Source organism: Liolophura sinensis, chromosome 13 (assembly GCF_032854445.1).
Source record: "Liolophura sinensis isolate JHLJ2023 chromosome 13, CUHK_Ljap_v2, whole genome shotgun sequence".
Taxonomy (NCBI): domain Eukaryota; kingdom Metazoa; phylum Mollusca; class Polyplacophora; order Chitonida; family Chitonidae; genus Liolophura; species Liolophura sinensis.
Genome location: NC_088307.1, coordinates 21,158,402 through 21,177,122, shown reverse-complemented (window position 1 = coordinate 21,177,122; position 18,721 = coordinate 21,158,402). Strand labels below are relative to the sequence as shown.

General features: G+C 39.8%; 1 protein-coding gene across 1 annotated transcript; it reads right to left on the bottom strand.

Moving 5' to 3' along the window:
* Positions 1-6,658: 6,658 nt before the first annotated feature.
* On the bottom strand, positions 6,659-16,153 carry LOC135480977 (GATA zinc finger domain-containing protein 14-like). Its single transcript, XM_064760908.1, has 5 exons — positions 16,132-16,153; positions 13,820-13,960; positions 11,455-11,611; positions 8,647-9,354; positions 6,659-7,955 (listed from the first exon to the last, which is right to left on the bottom strand). Exons 1-5 carry the CDS (start codon positions 16,151-16,153, stop codon positions 6,659-6,661), a joined length of 2,325 nt encoding a protein of 774 aa, XP_064616978.1.
* Positions 16,154-18,721: the final 2,568 nt, after the last annotated feature.

Below are 18,721 nucleotides of genomic sequence, written 5' to 3'. Positions count from 1 at the left end.
TCTGTGACCAGCTGACGGCGAAACAACAAATTTTATGTCCTGTAGGTCTGATGCACAACAATGGTAAGACTGGCGAGGTGTTGCAGGACTGAAAAATGGCAAAACCCCTTAATTTCGTGAACTGATATAAGGCACTTGCCAGAAAGGAAGACAGTGGATTTTAACTGCAGAGTTTCCTAGCCTCTTGATCACAGAAGGACCCATCAGTTGGATCGCAAATTAAGTAGCCTGCTAGGGGGTGACGTCAACGGTGATGGGTGACATAATTTGGTTGTGGGGAGAGTTTGAATTTGGGGTGCTGAGCTCGTCCCACGTACCCAGTATCTTCATTGTTGACGTCTTTTCTTTGGCCAGGGAATTTTAGAATGGCCGTTTAGCAGTCTAGCGTTCATTAAAGACCACTTTCCACCCGCCAATAGTGCCTATGTATGTAAGCACCATAAGGTTGGGAAGTTTGTCAGTAACTTGCCAAAGGTCTGTGGTTTACTCCGGGCACTCCTGGTCTTCTCCACCCTTAAAACTGTCGGTAAAAAGTGAAAAATTCTTGTTTTCGATGTTAAACAACAAATAGAAGAAAATCGCAGGTCACATACGCGAAAATCGCTTGTACATGTATTGTGTTCCTGCATGAATCTGCTGGTGGACTAAGCACCCCCGATGCCTGGTCCCGTTACATTGTTGTGTTCCTGCATCAATCATCAATCTGCTGGTGGACTAAGCATCCCCGATGCCTGGTCCCGTTATATTGTTGTGTTCCTGCATCAATCATCAATCTGCTGGTGGACTAAGCATCCCCGATGCCTGGTCCCGTTACATTGTGTTCCTGCATCAATCATGAATCTGCTGGTGGACTAAGCATCCCCGATGCCTGGTCCCGTTACATTGTTGTGTTCCCGCGTCAATCATGAATCTGCTGGTGGAATAAGCATCCCCGATGCCTGGTCCCGTTACATTGTTGTGTTCCTGCGTCAATCATGAATCTGCTGGTGGACTAAGCATCCCCGATGCCCGGTCCCGTTACATTGTTGTGTTCCTGCATCAATCATGAATCTGCTGGTGGACTAAGCATCCCCGATGCCTGGTCCCTTTACATTGTTGTTATTGCATGTTAAATGTATTGGCAACACGGAAATTTGAGTAATTTGGGACCCGTGATGTTTACTTATTCAATTAACATCATTGATTTTGTTTTTTTTTTTTAACAATTTCTGCTGAAGTCCTGTTGCTTGTGGCGTGTAAATTGCTATTATATATGCATTTACATGAACAGTTGCTGTTCTGGTTCGCTCTGTGATGTAGTTAATTATATATACATATTTAAACAGTCCTGACTAACCCGAAATCTGCCAAGGCTAATTCAGTTTAATCCACAGAATCAGATTTAGACTGAAAGGTCAGCAGAAAAAGGGAAATCCGCTATGAAAAGTAGGAAATCGATGCTTCTGTTTATGTGAAGTGGAAACTGGAAATCGTGTACTCGTAGTATACTGCTAAGGAGAACAATCACCCTGGATCTGGTACTCAGAAAAACTGAGTCGTTTATGTGAAGTGGAAACTGGAATCGTGTACTCGTAGTTATACTGCTAAGGAGAACAATCACCCAGGATCTGGTACTCAGAAAAATTGAGTCGTTTATGTGAAGTGGAAACTGGAATCGTGTACTCGTAGTATACTGCTAAGGAGAACAATCACCCGGGATCTGGTACTCAGAAAATTTGAGTCGTTTATGTGAAGTGGAAACTGGAATCGTGTACTCGTAGTATACTGCTAAGGAGAACAATCACCCAGGATCTGGTACTCAGAAAAATTGAGTCGTTTATGTGAAGTGGAAACTGGAATCGTGTACTCGTAGTATACTGCTAAGGAGAACAATCACCCGGGATCTGGTACTCAGAAAAATTGAGTCGTTTATGTGAAGTGGAAACTGGAATCGTGTACTCGTAGTATACTGCTAAGGAGAACAATCACCCGGGATCTGGTACTCAGAAAATTTGAGTCGTTATGTGAAGTGGAAACTGGAATCGTGTACTCGTAGTATACTGCTAAGGAGAACAATCACCCGGGATCTGGTACTCAGAAAATTTGAGTCGTTTATGTGAAGTGGAAACTGGAATCGTGTACTCGTAGTATACTGCTAAGGAGAACAATCACCCAGGATCTGGTACTCAGAAAAATTGAGTCGTTTATGTGAAGTGGAAACTGGAATCGTGTACTCGTAGTATACTGCTAAGGAGAACAATCACCCGGATCTGGTACTCAGAAAATTTGAGTCGTTTTATGTGAAGTGGAAACTGGAATCGTGTACTCGTAGTATACTGCTAAGGAGAACAATCACCCAGGACCTGGTACTCAGAAAAACCGAGTCGTTTATGTGAAGTGGAAACTGGAATCGTGTACTCGTAGTATACTGCTAAGGAGAACAATCACCCGGGATCTGGTATTCAGAAAAACCGAGTCGGTTTATGTGAAGTGGAAACTGGAATCGTGTACTCGTAGTATACTGCTAAGGAGAACAATCACCCGGGATCTGGTACTCAGAAATTTGAGTCGTTTATGTGAAGTGGAAACTGGAATCGTGTACTCGTAGTATACTGCTAAGGAGAACAATCACCCAGGATCTGGTACTCAGAAAAATTGAGTCGTTTATGTGAAGTGGAAACTGGAATCGTGTACTCGTAGTATACTGCTAAGCGAGAACAATCACCCGGGATCTGGTACTCAGAAAAATTGAGTCGTCTGGGTAATGAGAATAATTGTTAATGTAGCAGCTTATTCTCTTAAAATATAGCTAATCTATAATTCTGTTAATTAAATATGGTAGGCTACATAAAACTAACAGGAAATTATGTTGACATCTAACACTGTTCACAGCCTAAATTTGGTAGTGTCAATTTTTCTAGAAATAGAATTTTATTTGTTAGAATTAAAAGATTGTTTTTGGTGTAGTTAATTGTTAATCTGTGTTGTCTTATTCCAATACGAAAGTACACCATCTAGAATATGTTAGCAGCCCTCCATGATATTGGAAGTGTTAATCGATACTGTAGCTATAGTATATACCCATATTTCTTCTCATATTTAGGACATATAGAAGTAGTGCTGAAAGCAAGAATTACATTTCTCTCAGTTTTTGGGAAAGGAAAGATATGAATATGTTGGTCATTAGATGTACCAAACATGGAAAATAGAAACTAAATATTTCTGCTATAATGACGTTTATTGGTTGAAACGAGCAAACCAGGTGTCCTAAAAATTAAAAAAAATTATGGTAGGGCTTATCTATGCAGTGTAGGTGGATACCAGATGTGACGTAGTTTGTTTCTTTTCTGAGGCTGACCAATGTGCCCATATGGTTTTTTTTTGTTTTTTTTGTTTTTTTCGCCTCCAATGTGCCTATATACAAGAACAAATGACAAAAGTGCGCTCCCAAGTGCTGACTCCTGCACCCCCGCACCCCCCACCCCACCCCACCCCTGAAAAAACAACGCTTTACATCACTACCTTAAGCAAAACTGGTGCAGGAATCTAGAACAACGCTGAGGTCATTGGGATCACGGTGATGAAGCAGGGAGTTATCAGAAAACAAACTTTTTTTTCCACCATTGTTTCTAATGAAACGCTATACACACGCGTTCTCTCTTTAAAGGCAAAGAAAACACTGAAAAAAATTTAACCAATCAAAATACATTTAAAACATAAGATTCAATAGTGGTCTGTTAGAACCCAGAGGGTATCAGTGACATCACAGCAATATTTTTGCCTTGAAATTGTTTCTTTGAAGGGTCATTTGTTGAATGCATTTAAAGCTCTGAATGAAGATACATAAAATATAGCAATCTATGAGTGACAAGTGGAAAGAAGCTGAAGTGACATCAGCCCAATACGGCCAGAAAAGGCCACAGTAGAATCCAAAGTTTTAAATGCATTTTACTATAGTTGAAGAATATTCTAAAAGACATAAATTGATCTATTTTCCCGGACAATATTTAATGGTCTTTCGTGTGATATGTTCTTCATGCTAATGTGTTCTTTGCCTTTAAAATACGCAAAATAGGATTCTAACTAAATAGCTCTGCGCGATGACCTCAGTGGTGATGCTTAGTGCTTGTCTAGTAGTGGCAGTGATGTAAAGCGAACGCGGCAAATACGTTGTAAGGAGCGTGTACCATCCCCAGTAAGAACAACACGATATTTATATATGTTTTTCTATGAACAAAACAACACACTAACTCTTGTCCACTGTACCGGTAACACTAATCGTACTCTGTAAGGCCCTTGTTTTATTTGATTTTCAGGCCTAGCCTGTAAAAATTCTTCTCTGAAAAAGAACATGTAGCACGGCGGTCAGTTTCATGAATAGAGGAAATAAGAGTACCCCGAGTCGGTTACTCTTTCTGTGCAAGTGTGGTACAGCGGTGAGTTTCATGAGCAGAGGAAACTAGAGTACCGCTTGTTGGTTTCTCTGTGCTTACACGTTTATCACGGCGGTGAGTTTCATGGGCAGAGGAAATCCGTCTACCGCGAGATGGTTACACTATGTAAACAAGTTTGGAACGGAGCTGAGGTTTCATGAGCAAAGGGTGCCTTGAATTGGTAAATCTATGTACACAGCAGTTGAAAAGGTAGTCCACCTCATTCTTTGTCTTCTGACTGCGAGTATATACATATAAGTCATATGACTAACTTTTGAACTTCAACTACTCGCCTAACCGTTAAGCGCTCGCGCCAGATGCAGGAATTATTAGCGATCAAAGAAATACAAGATATGTAGGCCTAATTAGTGTGGCTTCAATCTGATACGGTACGTTTACGGTAGGCGAAGAATTTGCCTATTGTTCCATTGTTTATTGCTATGCCCCCTTTTTCCTGTTTAGTAAGCCTGCTTGTGAATATCAGCAATGAAAAATTATATGATATGATTAAAAGATCGCATACTGGCGCAAAAATCACTGGCCAAGATATCTGTAAATTTATCAAATTATTTTAAACGTGTAACTAAAATTTTATTCTGCAGAGTTATTCATATGTTGAATATGTACGACTTCATATGTGGCTATTTATGGATCTGAGAGCTAGAAAGTTTCATTCATTCATTCTAATTAGCCCACCGGAAGTGGCCTAATCCACTTTGTTTTATTGGTAGAAGTAAGTAAACATGAAAGTCCCCAACGAACGCCATGCAACACCACATCATTATGGCCAGTAATTTTTGAGACGGGGTTGACAATCTCGGGCGAAGCCGGGTTCGTTGCTAGATTAAACTAGGACTGGGTGCGTCAAATTTTTGCTTTGTTTTTACAACCGACTTTGGATAGGAAGTTACAACCGACTTTGCATAGGAAGGTACAACCGACTTTGGATAGGAAGTTACAATTTCATAGTTTAGCACACACGCAACTGTTAATTATAACAATAGCAGATTAGATTGTGTGTCCCTCTCACTTCTTGTCATTTTCCCTCCACTCACAGGACAAAACCTAACCTCTGTTGTGTTATCAGAGCGTTAAGCTAAATTCATGCCACCAAAGAACAGTTGAATACTTTTATACTCCCGTAAGACATCCTACTTAGTTCTATATACTGACAGGCACTAGCGGCATGTCATGCGCTGAGACGAGTTCTTGACAAGAGCGCATGCGCCACAATCCACGCCCGCTTTACATCACTGCCACCAACAGACAAGCTTGACCTTTGGAGCCTGTGTTATATCCTCCCGCGGAACTGCTAATTCAGCATTCATCAATAAAATTGATTAACGTGTTGGTTAGGACCATAGTGTGCTTACTTTAAATAAGAGAATGCATGTGTATAAAGTATTAGAAACAAAGATTGAGAAAGAGTTTTTACTAATTCCTGACATTACTTCCTGCCTTATAACCGTGACCTCAGTGACCTCGGCGATTTCTGTGTAAAATTTGCTAATGATGGCAAGAATATAAATGAATATAATGTACGGAGATCTCAAACTTATTCTTGATCTCAAGTTTATGTAAACTTAAGTTTATTAGGTCGACGTGCAAAAGCCTATTAGCCACTCAGAATTCACGTCGTCGTTTTGAATGGTCCAGCGTTGGTGGTATATTTGAACTATTGAAAATGTTCTATTGCCAGGCGTTATAACGCGAGATAAACCTTCTACGACATCACGGAGTCCCAAGAATTCCATGCAATTCTCGATTTCCACGAGTTCCGATACCTATGCTTACATTAGCATAGTTGCGATCGAGCCTTTAAAATTTTGCCTACCGGCTCTGCCCGATTTCCTCTCATCATAATGCTGGCCGCCGTCATATAAGTCAAATATAAGAAATATCAGAGTGCGGTGTACACCAATCAAAAAAATAATAAAATAAATGAGAATATATTAATTTTGATTTAATCAAAACTGATCGTCCGTAGCTTTTATTGAGAATGACCCAGTGTATTTTGTGTGCATATAACCATATGTTTCCTTTGTCCCAAAGCAAAGCAAATACAAGGTAACAATTGATTCTTAAGGCATGAGTATATTTTTTAGAAAACAAAGCTATGTTGAAACAAGGGGGTAATCGCAAAAGCTGCGACCATCGATGTTATTTTGCGTTCCGCTCCATCGTTAATTAAATAAGGTTCATACAGCAACAACACCTTAACTCTTTCCAAATATATTTTTAGTATTCTACACATGCAAGGTATGTTCAACAACTTTGCCATTAGGGCTGTCTTTGCCATTATACCCATACTGGTTATTCTTGCCATCCCCACCATAGTTGGGCTTTCCCTGGTGGTTATTATACCTGTCAGGGATGCTTTTGCCATTATGGTTGTTTTTCCCACTATAGTTGAGCTTTCCCTGGTGGTAACTATACCTATCAAGGTTGATCCCGCCAATACGGTTGTGTTCACCACTATAGTTGGGCTTTCCCTGGTGGTTATGATACCTATCAAGGTTGCCCTTGCCATTATGGTTGTTATCCCCACTATAGTTGGGCTTTCCATGGTGGTAACTATACCTATCAGGGCTGCTCTTGCCATTATAGCTGGGTTCCCCACCATAGTTGGGCTTTCCCTGGTGGTAACTATACCTGTCAGGGATGCTTTTGCCATTATGGTTGTCTTCTCCACTATAGTTGGGCTTTCCCTGGTGGTAACTATACCTATCAGGGTTGCTCTTGCCATTATAGCTGTGTTCCCCACTATAGTTGGGCTTTCCATGATGGTTATTATATATATCAAGGTTGCTCTTGCCATTATAGCTGTGTTCCCCACTATAGTTGGGCTTTCCATGGTGGTAACTATACCTATCAGAGTTGCTCTTGCCATTATAGCTGTGTTCCCCACTATAGTTTGGCTTTCCATGATGGTTATTATATATATCAAGGTTGCTCTTGCCATTATGGTTGTCATCCCCACTATAGTTGGGCTTTCCATGGTGGTTATGATACCTATCAGAGTTGCTCTTGCCATTATGGTTGTCTTCCCCATTATAGTTGGGCTTTCCATGATGGTAACTATACTTATCAGGGTTCCTCTTGCCATTCTGGTTGTCTTTCACATTATAGTTGGGCTTTCCATGATGGTAACTATACTTATCAGGGTTCCTCTTGCCATTCTGGTTGTCTTTCACATTATAGTTGGGCTTTTCATGATGGTAACTATACTTATCAGGATTGCCCTTGACATTATGGTTGTATTCCCCATTATGGCTGAGCTTTCTGTCACGGTAACTATACCTATCAGGGTTGCCCTTGCCATTATAGTTCTCTTTCCCATTATAGTTGCGCTTTTCCCGGTGGTTATGATACCCATCATGGTTGCTCTTGCCATTCTGATTGTCATCCCCAATATAGTTGGGCTTTCCCTGGTGGTAACTATACCTGCCAGGGATGCTCTTGCCATTATGGTTGTCTTCCCCACTATACTTGGGCTTTCCATGGTGGTTATTATATCTATCAATGTTGCTCTTGCCATTATAGCTGTGTTCCCCAATATAGTTGGGCTTTCCATAGTGGTTATTATATATATCAAGGCTGCTCTTGCCATTATAGCTGTGTTCCCCACCATAGTTGGGCTTTCCATGGTGGTTATTATATATATCAAGGTTGCTCTTGCCATTATAGCTGTGTTCCCCACCATAGTTGGGCTTTCCATAGTGGTTATTATATATATCAAGGTTGCTCTTGCCATTATAGCTGTGTTCCCCACCATAGTTGGGCTTTCCATGGTGGTTATTATATATATCAAGGTTGCTCTTGCCATTATAGTTGTGTTTCCCACTATAGTTGGGCTTTCCATGGTGGTTATTATGTATATCAAGGTTGCTCTTGCCATTGTAGCTGTGTTCCCCAATATAGTTGGGCTTTCCATGGTGGTAACTATACCTATCAGAGTTGCTTTTGCCATTATAGCTGTGTTCCCCACTATAGTTTGGCTTTCCATGACGGTTATTATATATATCAAGGTTGCTCTTGCCATTATAGCTGTGTTCCCACTATAGTTGGGCTTTCCATGGTGGTAACTATACCTATCAGAGTTGCTTTTGCCATTATAGCTGTGTTCCCCACTATAGTTTGGCTTTCCATGACGGTTATTATATATATCAAGGTTGCTCTTGCCATTATAGCTGTGTTCCCACTATAGTTGGGCTTTCCATGGTGGTAACTATACCTATCAGAGTTGCTCTTGCCATTATAGCCGTGTTTCCCACCATAGTTGGGCTTTCCATGATGGTAACTATACCTATCAGGATTGCCCTTGCCATTATAGTTCTCTTTCCCATTATAGTTGGGCTTTCCACGGTGGTTATTATACCCATAAGGGCTGCTCTTGCCATTATGGTTGTCTTTCCCATTATAGTTGGGCTTTCCATGGTGGTAACTATACATATCAGGATTGCCCTTGCCATGATAGTTCTCTTTCCCATTATAGTTGGGCTTTCCACGGTGGTTATTATACCCATAAGGGTTGCTCTCGCCATTATGGTTGTCATCCCCACTGTAGTTGGGCTTTCCATGATGGTAACTATACCTATCAGGATTGCCCTTGCCATGATAGTTCTCTTTCCCATTATAGTTGCGCTTTTCCCGGTGGTTATTATACCTATAAGGGTAGCTCTTGCCATTGTGGTTGTCATCCCCACTATAGTTGGGCTTTCCATGGGGATCGTTATACCCATGATGGTTGCTCTTGTAATTATGGTTGTTTTTGCCATTGTGGTGGTCACCATATCCTTGATGTCGATCAATGTTGTCGATAGTCTGTTTTTGGTCTGCTTTGTGAATATTATAGGCGTGATAAGCGTAGTAGTCCGGCGCGTATTCCTCTGCTAGTGTGATCTTCAGTCTCCATTTATCCTTAACGAGTACACGGACGCCGCTGAAAAAAAAAAAAGAAATTGCAGTAAAAAAAATTATACATGCACAATGTGTTCGATATTTGCCAATTTTATCATGCTGATAATGCCGATAGTTCGAAGTACAATTACTTATTTATTTATATATTTACTTCAAGGGTGTTTTAAGCAGAATTAAAAAATATTTCATTTACATGACGTCGGCCATTAAAATGTTAGGGAAGAAAACGGACAGAGCCCTGGAAAACCCACAACCACCCGCAGGTTGCTGCCGGACCTTCTCACGCTGCATTAACAAGCTAACTAATAGGGCACGGCCCCCAGCCACCCCCCCCCCCCCCCCACCCCCACCACCACCCCCACTCCGCTCCACGCCCTCACCTCCCACCAAGGCAATTGATTTAACGCAATGTTTCTGGCGTCACCACCATTCCCTTTTTTCGAGTGAGTGAGTGAGTGAGTGCTTGGGGTTTAACGTCGTGCTCAACAATTTTTCAGTCATATGACGACGAAGGAATCATTAGGGTGCATGTGCGTGTAATGTGCCTCCTTGTTGCAGGACGGATTTCCACTGCTCTTTTATTTAGTGCTGCTTCACTGAGACGACTTACCGAAGGCAAGTAAGCCGACCCGCCCGAGCCATTATACTGATCCGGGTCAACCAGTCGTTGCACTATCCCCTTCATGCTGAACGCCAAGCGAGGAAGTTACAACTTCCTCTTTTAAAGTCTTATGTGTCCCTTTTTTCGACGAGCAAAATCAAAAGAGACTAAGATGCTTTTAGCCAGTAGTATTTTGATTTGTGCTGTGAGAATTTTCTGACTAGAGCAGGTATTGTGACAAATCAATAGGCATGAAAGCTGCGCAGTTCTAGTCAGAAGTCGCTACTTTTTACAGTGATTAAAAGTTTCATTTCCACTATATCATCTTGTTTAACCTTCATTCAAGCCTGGGAAATCCATTTTGAACAGTATTTTGAAACAGCCCTAGATCTGTCAAACTGACGGATATAAAGGAACATTTACCGCTGTTCACACACATTAAATGTCCCTAGCATTAATCGACGTCAAACGTATGGTGCCCGAAATTAACTAACCTGTTTTACGGCCCTCTGAACCAAAAAGGGCCCGTGGTAATCACGTCTGTTCATAAAAGTAATCCCATTTTCCAAGTCTATATGTATACCATGACGACTACGGTCGAGGCCTTGAAAATGTCCCTTTTTCGTCAATTTATGTTATTGCCATGGACTATTTGTTAGCCAAATCAAAGAAGAGGTTAATTAATTTGTAGGAACATGCGATTGACAACCGGTTTATGCTAGTGGAAATTTAAGGCGAATGAGAAAAGCGGTAAATGTTCCTTGTCTTCAATCCGACACATATGTTTGGCTGTTCTGCCACATGTCACTGTCATGTATGTGTGTTCTGCGCTGTTGTATTCGCGCTTCATACAATTCGGAAAGGATTTACTTTGTATTTCGAGAAATACTCTGGATTCGAACTTAGTGGATTGCTTACACCAGTCAAGTTGATGAGCTAGAACGTGGTTTTTAGACGTCCTTGAGACAGGTGAACATGGTAAGGGTTGAATGTTCATATGCCTGAATCACATGCTTTTGTCACGTTAACTACATCTGAAAAGGGTGTCACATGCTTTTGTCACGTGCACTACATCTGAAAAGGGTCTCCTCCATGTTTGGCCAGCCTCATTCAGGGAAAATTGAATGAACGGACGTAGGCCTAAGCAGTGACGTAAAAAGTTACACGTAAATATGACCCTAGTTTTTACAACTGCCCATTAGTTTTCTGGCTATTGTAAAGCCTAGGTTGCTGAAACGTTTGTGATAGAGTGACGCCAGTTCGTTGAAGAATCTCCTTTAAGCAATGATTGAACATGCATCCACACCCAAAAACTAACCGTTTTTCCCTTCTCGTGTGTCTCGAAAAGATTCCATGTATGGGAGATTTTAAGGCCAGGTTGATGTTACGTGGCAGAGTGCGTACAATTTACTAAATAATCATTTTTCAGAATGAACATCTGAGAAGGGTTTCGTTGATTAACAAAAGCATCAACCTTTACAACTACCTTATGGTTCCTGTTTCAGGAGAGAGTTGACTTACCTTACTGAAATTGTAGATCCATTGGACATGGTTGTTATTTCATTGTATTTGGTCACTATCAGATTATTATCTTTCTGCAACACGCTGTCAAAGGCGACGTTTCTAAACTTAGGCCATTTTTTCGCGTCCAGGATGCCTTTGTAGAAGTTCGTGTAAGCTGAAACGAATAAAAAAAGCAAAACTCGTATACATGTATAAGCACACGGTTCATGCTCCTCGCAGCGCATGCGCCGCACCTTATGACCGTTTTGCGTCACTACAATCACTACAGTAACTTAAAATCCGTTTCTCAATGTGAATTTTTTCAAAAAACCGTAGTATATCTCATAACATGCAGTTTTCATTGTAAAGAGTGATTTCGTATTACATGATCCTAACAATGCAATCTCCATACTAACGGTCAAAAAAAAAAAACGACGTTATGAGTATATCTCATAACATGCAGTTTTCATTGTAAAGAGTGATTTCGTCTTACATGATCCTAACAATGCAATCTCCATACTAACGGCCAAAAGAAAAACGACGTTATGAGTATATCTCATAACGTGCAGTTCTCATTGTAAAGAGTGATTTCGTCTTACATGATCCTAACAATGCAATCTCCATACTAACGGTCAAAAAAAAACGACGTTCTACGACATGTAATTCCGATCCCAAATCAAAAAAGTATAGTGACTTTAAACAAAAATTACATTATTTTAAATGTAACAGAGTGATGCTAGAATGTGTTCTGTTACTGTAGCAGATTATTCAGTTTAATACAGAACACAGATATTAGCTTAATATCAGAATGTAAAAGTCTAACGGGGTACAATGTTGAATGAATGAATGAATGAATAAATGAATGATTAGATGACTGAATGAATGAATGATAAAAGCTTAACGCCACGATACTGTGATGAACATGACACATTATTGGGCATCTGGTCAACACCATCGACTATTGGCGACTTGCTTGCGAACTCTTCCACGTGTGGATATACGATATATTAGTCAAAGGCAAGTGTCCTATAACGAACTCCATATAAGTCAACATAAGATGGCACCATGGACCACTAATTGCATTTAAGGCCCCGAAAAGAACGGACCCAGGGCAACCAAAAAACGCATTATGTGATTGAGGTATTGACATGCAAACTCCTTCAGCAATCGGTTTTGAGTAGGCCTAAGTACCTGCTCCCTTGCCGCCCTTTTAATTGAGAAGGGATTTAAAAATCAATCAAATAAAAAAATAAAGAGCCTGTCCTTCATAAGGATGTTTCACAGAGCCGTAAAAGTGGCATGGTGACAAAATAACAACACAAATTTTGAAGTTTTAGTCATGATTTCATTTCAAGTAAGTCGTGCTCACGTGACAATTGACTCATAGAAACACACACATTATGCCATGCGCACGAGATCTTTGAGCACGACTTAATGAAGATCTCAGGGCTACGAGATAATTTCTACATCGTACCAGTATGATTCTTACGTTATGTTTTTTTGTCCAATTAAGTTTTTTCTAACCACGTCACTTTTATGGTTCCACATAATTAGGGCAAAAGGTGTGCAGTCTATTATTTAGTCCAGCCTTTGCGCTTGTTACGTTTTGTGGGCAAACGGGTAACGTTTCACTCACACACTGACAGAAAACAATAATCAGTACAGCTTGGACCTGAGTCGCCATTGTATCACCCATGCGCGAGAAAAGACAGTTTATCCCTCGCAATGTTGTGGTTACCTGTGAGAAAAGTCAACGTTCACCCTTATCCCCATCCCCCTCCCTCACTGACGGCTTCAGTGGTCTAACCTAATCAGTGGCCGAAATCAAACCCTTGTCGGGTCAGACAAATACTTTAAAAATGGCATTTGCTGCTGCCTGACTACGCGGTTGGCAAGTGTGAGTGCATTCAAACTGGGCGGGTTTTGTGTCTGATGTCTTTGGCGTAATACTTCAGCAGCACTCTGGCGGCATGGACGCGTCCTGTCACATGAAGACACACGGTGTATGTACACACATCTAATGACTCCTCGTCGTCATATTACTGAAAAATTGTAAATTACGATGTAAAAAAACTCGAGCCAACCCAACCTCCGAGGCCCAGTGGTTAGCGTGTTAGTGCAACACAATGACCCAAGTGTTTCTCACCAATGCAGTCACTGTTAGTTCAAGTCCAGTTCATGCTGGCTTTTCATCTCGTCCTACGAATGCCTGTAAGCAACCTGCGTATAGTGGTGGGTTTTCTCCGGCCTTTGCCTGGATTTTCCCCACCACAGTACTGACCGCCGTCGTATAAGTGAAATATTCTTGAGTATGGCGTAAAATATCAATCAAAAAAATCAATCAAACCACTGCCCCTCTCCTTTCCTCCCCTGTCCTCCTTACCTGCTCTTCCAATTAAGACTGGCCTACAGGGAGTAACCACAATGGCGTAATCACTGTACAGACTGGTCAAGGCCGGGATATCGTGACGATTGCTGGCATCTCTCCAGTCTGCGTATAACTGTCGTATTTGGTCTTCCAGAACTGAAAATGGCAAATGAAAGTACTGTTAAGATGTTATGTGCTCAATATGTACACGACTGGAGATACGGCGTAAATTTTCGAGAGTAACATTTTTTTGTTTCACGGTCACCTGATTTTGTTGCTTTTTATTGGCTAAAAGAATGAGTGAGGAGATGTTTGATGATTCAGAACGTTAGCAAAGATAAATCCTTCTTTTATACTGTACTCCATTATTTGACATACAGAGTATATACACAAGGTGGTATAAGAATATAGAATACTAAATAATCAAGAGCAGGTTAATATTCCAAATTATGCTCTTCGTTGGGGTTTGGGCTCAAAATGCCGTATTAAACCGCATGCACTGAAATAGCCCTTCCATGTCGTGAGCAGCGATGTCATTTTGCATGTTGATGTTACTCTGTTGTGATGCATAACGTGTCTAGAACAAAGCGTATACCAACAACTTCTTGCAGGGTAAAGCTAGACGTGTGTAGAAAACAGCGTATACCAACTTCTTGCAGGTTAAAACTAGACGTGTTTATAAAACAACGTATACCAACTTCTTACAGGGTAAAACTGGACGTGTCTTAAAACAGCGTATATCAACAACTTCTTGCAGTGTAAAACTGGACGTGTCTAGAAAACAGCGTATGCCCAACACTTTCTTTCAGGGTAAAACTGCACGTTTCTAGCAAACGGCATAAAGTATGAGTATGATGTGACAATAAAAACAACTTAACACACAGCCTGTCATTTAATTTTTCAACACTTGTGTCAAAGCATCGACTTACTGTGGTTCCCTTTAGTTTCAATATTACTTATACGGTGCGCATTTTTTTTGTTATTATTAATTTCAAACATCATCACCGTCACTATATTACAATATTTTCATTGCGCTCATCAATAGTTCATATAATCGTTAATATTATAAATCTAAGCGTCAAAACAGGAATTCGTATATTAGGCCTCAAACAAGATGAATCCTCGAGGTCAATAATTGGATGATCAATTTCCAAAACAACGTTCAGCATAACAGTAAGAAATTTGACAGGTATCATGCAAAGGGACAACAATTTTCATTGATGACGGAAAAAAGTAAAGAAAGTTCTGAAACGTTAAATAAAAGAAATAAAGAAATGTTGATTTATTGGCGAGTCAAATTCAAATTACGCCAATGTTTTTGCTAGTTTTTTTATTCGCTTATGGAGTGTTGTAAAAAACAAGTAAATGATTGTACTCGCCACCGATTTTGAAATGGAGGTAGGAAAGGTTTGGTTTTTTTTGCCTTGTAATTTCCAAAGCATTTTCTTTTCCAATATTTGGGAAATGATGAGCCTGATGAGTTTATTCGCTGCCAATTTTTTGTTACGTGTAACAAAAAGTTTGTTGTCACAGAGCAAGTATTCTGGTATTAAAACACAACATTATGTCATATTCAACACGACTTCCTGTTAAAATAATAGAATCGTTATGTTGAATTAATACAATATGTTCGTTATATTTAACAGAATAGCCTGTTACAATATTAGAATGCACTCTAGCATCACTCAGATAACAGACTTTCTCTTAAATTTAACACATTATTTTCTAGAGAGTGGCTACAAGATACCACACATGTGCATAAATATACGAACCTTCAGGATGTATCGTGCGGCAATTCACGGTAACGAACATCAAGCTGCTGATTACAGCAACCCATCTCAGCGCAGCCCTGTTAATAAATAAATAAATAAATAAATAAATAAATAAATAAATAAATAAATAAATAAATAAATAAATAAATAAATAACTTCACTTTGGCAGCATGAACTCGCCCTGCCACAAGAGGACTCGGTGTATGTACCAACACCTAATGAATCCCAGTCGTCATATGACTGAAAAAATTGTTAAGTACATGCCGCCAAAGTGCTGCCGCCACTGAAGTATCATGCCGAAGACACCAGGCATAACACCCCACCCAGTCACATTATCTTCACACGAGGCCAACCTGTCTTGTTTCCATGTTCTAACCTCTCAGTGCTGAGTGCAAAGCGAGGCTTATTTATTTTATTTGACTGATGTTTTATGCCGTACTCAAGAATATTTCACTTATACAACGGCGGCCGGCATTATGGTGCACAAGGGAAACCGGACAGAGCCCGGGAGAAACTCACGACCATCCGTAGGTTGCTGAAGACTATATCACGTACGAGAGGCAACCACAAGTGCCATTTTAAAAGTCTTTGATATGATCCCAAGTCTTCAGGGTGTACATACTATTTACAGACCTCCACGTACGTCTAGTTAGAGTGGAATTCTTACTTTGCATCCAAACTCGTCAGTCATTTTTCATATAGTCAACTGAGTAAATCACGACTAAGGCTTGATCGCATCTTGATCGGTGACTGCCACGTGATGAGCATATTCCTTACAGCGAATGCGCCGACCTTTACGCTTGCGTTACATCACGGCCAACACTAGCAAATTTTTCACATAGATCTAGAACATCGTCAAGGTCAGCAGGCGATCTCATAAAACACAAAACTCTGTCTCAGTTGTTGCTCCAGTAAGATGTAATGCTCAATATGTGTTCATTATGTTCATCTAAAGTATGTTTTGAACGGTTACCTGAAAACACTTTTATTGATAAATTTTGATTATGGGTTAGTTCTAGAACATCGGTGATGAGGCTAAAGGTATAAACATACCACACAGGCTTCAAGCTTGTGAATTGGTTACAGTGATGTTAAATCCGAGTAGACAGCAGCGCATGCGCTGTAAAGAGTACGCTACATGCCACTCGCACTCGTAGGCCTATATATCTTTTGTTGTTGAAGATAAAAACATTCCTCCTGTATCATCTGTCTTGTGGCAAGTGTTAGGCAACCTTTGTTGACATTAATTTACCGATCACTTCTCTCACTGTGTTCCACAGGCACAAATGACATCTCTTTACTATTAGAATAAACTTTTCAAGTTTAGCCCCTCAGTTTTCTCCGTCGTTTGTCCACTCTAAATAACTTTTTGCGAAACTTTTTTCAGATGTCCATGTTACAATAAATGTGATCCTGCAATAGTTGCATAATATATTTGACAGGTCACGTGATACTGTAGGACTTTTTTTTTACCTTTAGCGATAAAAGAGCTAGAACGCGAAACCCACCTATTGGTACATGTAACCAGTTACTAACAGGTTGGTATCGTGGTAAGCTAACAGATTAGTTATGATAAATTAGATACCATTTGAATGGGGTTTCAATATGAGTCCCTAATATAATACTTTAAATACAAATAGAAATGACAAAAATATTCAATTCTCATGTGATAAAAAAGCTGAACGTTCTTTCGCTTGAAATCAGTGTTTTAACATGGCTATATAGATTGATTTATTGATTGATTGATTTAATCAAGAATTTGTCATTAATATGACGGCGATCAGGTTTTTGGTGTAAAAGAAACCGGGGGTTGGGGCTAATTCTTCGACAAGTTCCTTGTCAAATCTGCGGGCTAAGGATCGCAGTTGAAATGGCGAGAGATGGATTCGAACACGCGACCAGATTTTTCTATTATCTGATAGTCTCAGCAACTCAGTGGTTTGACTATCTCAGAGAGAGTGGTTTCCAGCCTCCAGCGCCATTGTGGGAAATGAAAACAAAACTTCTATACCAATAACCCTGGCAAATCAAAGAAAACCAAATCCACTGCGTGTATGCACTTAACATGATATCAATTCAGACTCTCTGACAGAAACTAGGAAATGTGTAGTCTTACCTTTCCATCGAGATTGCCCTGTGTTTATACAACCAGCTGATGCTAAAAAGGTGATGCTTCCAACAGCCGGTGTTTCTGAGTTGGAAGACTGTCACTGATCATCTGACACTTGCAAAACCACTTATATTGGCCTATATGGTCAAAAAAATCTTTTCATTTACGTGTTTCGTTTCTTATTTTTAACTGTTTTTCAGAAGCTATCACCCCTAAGACAAAATACGAAAGATGTTCCCCTATGAATTCTTCAACATGACGCATTCCTGATTAACTGTGACTGTTTTATGTAATGACAATAACCGAAATAACACAAGGATAATCTGTTGATATAGACGGATATTGGAATTCATATCACCAATGACGGAGAGAAAAGTAGTGGGTGATGGCGATAAGGTGTCATAGGTATTTGATCAGATAGCACAATTAATATTTATACTTGGAATAAAATTAACACAGAATAAAATTAATATTGAATAGAAATAGAATTAAGTTTCATTATACTGCTGGAGACACGCGCACGGGGGTGGAATGTACACAAAGCTCTTAGTCGACTTTTAACTACCGTAGTAATTTTAATAACAATGCACAAAAAACGCATATAGATTTTTTGAATCTCACCCAGCTGAGGTGGGTAAAAACGTACCAGGTAGTTGTAAATTTATCGTATTATAACAGGAAATACATAGTATTAAAAATATATATTGTACTGATTCTAATAAAATGTGTAATTAAACCTGTAATATATAGGTAAAATAAAAATAACTGTGTTGTATTTGAACTGTAACTTTTTTCACTTTCAGGAATCGTTATTTCCTATTAATCTGGTCTAAATATAGTTCAACTCTTCTCAAATCATCCGGTAGCTGACTCATGGCTTTGAGAAAAAACCATAATCAGTATATGGTATTCTGCTCACGCTGAACATTAAATTTCATCATAATAAACACTGCGAGAGTAGTCTTTTTTTAAATTTAACTCTATATTTTGACCAGAGTTTACAATCAGCGTAAGGAAAAACCTTGCCCAAACGAA

What these genes read in the sequence shown, in the direction of transcription:
- LOC135480977 (XM_064760908.1), bottom strand. Translation starts at nt 16,153, where the DNA reads ATGGCACTTGTGGTTGCCTCTC. An exon ending in GGCACTTGTGGTTGCCTCTC is followed by an intron (nt 13,961 to 16,131) that starts GTACGTGATATA and finishes TGCCATTTTCAG; the next exon opens with TTCTGGAAGACCAAATACGA. An exon ending in AGTCTTAATTGGAAGAGCAG is followed by an intron (nt 11,612 to 13,819) that starts GTAAGGAGGACA and finishes TATTCGTTTCAG; the next exon opens with CTTACACGAACTTCTACAAA.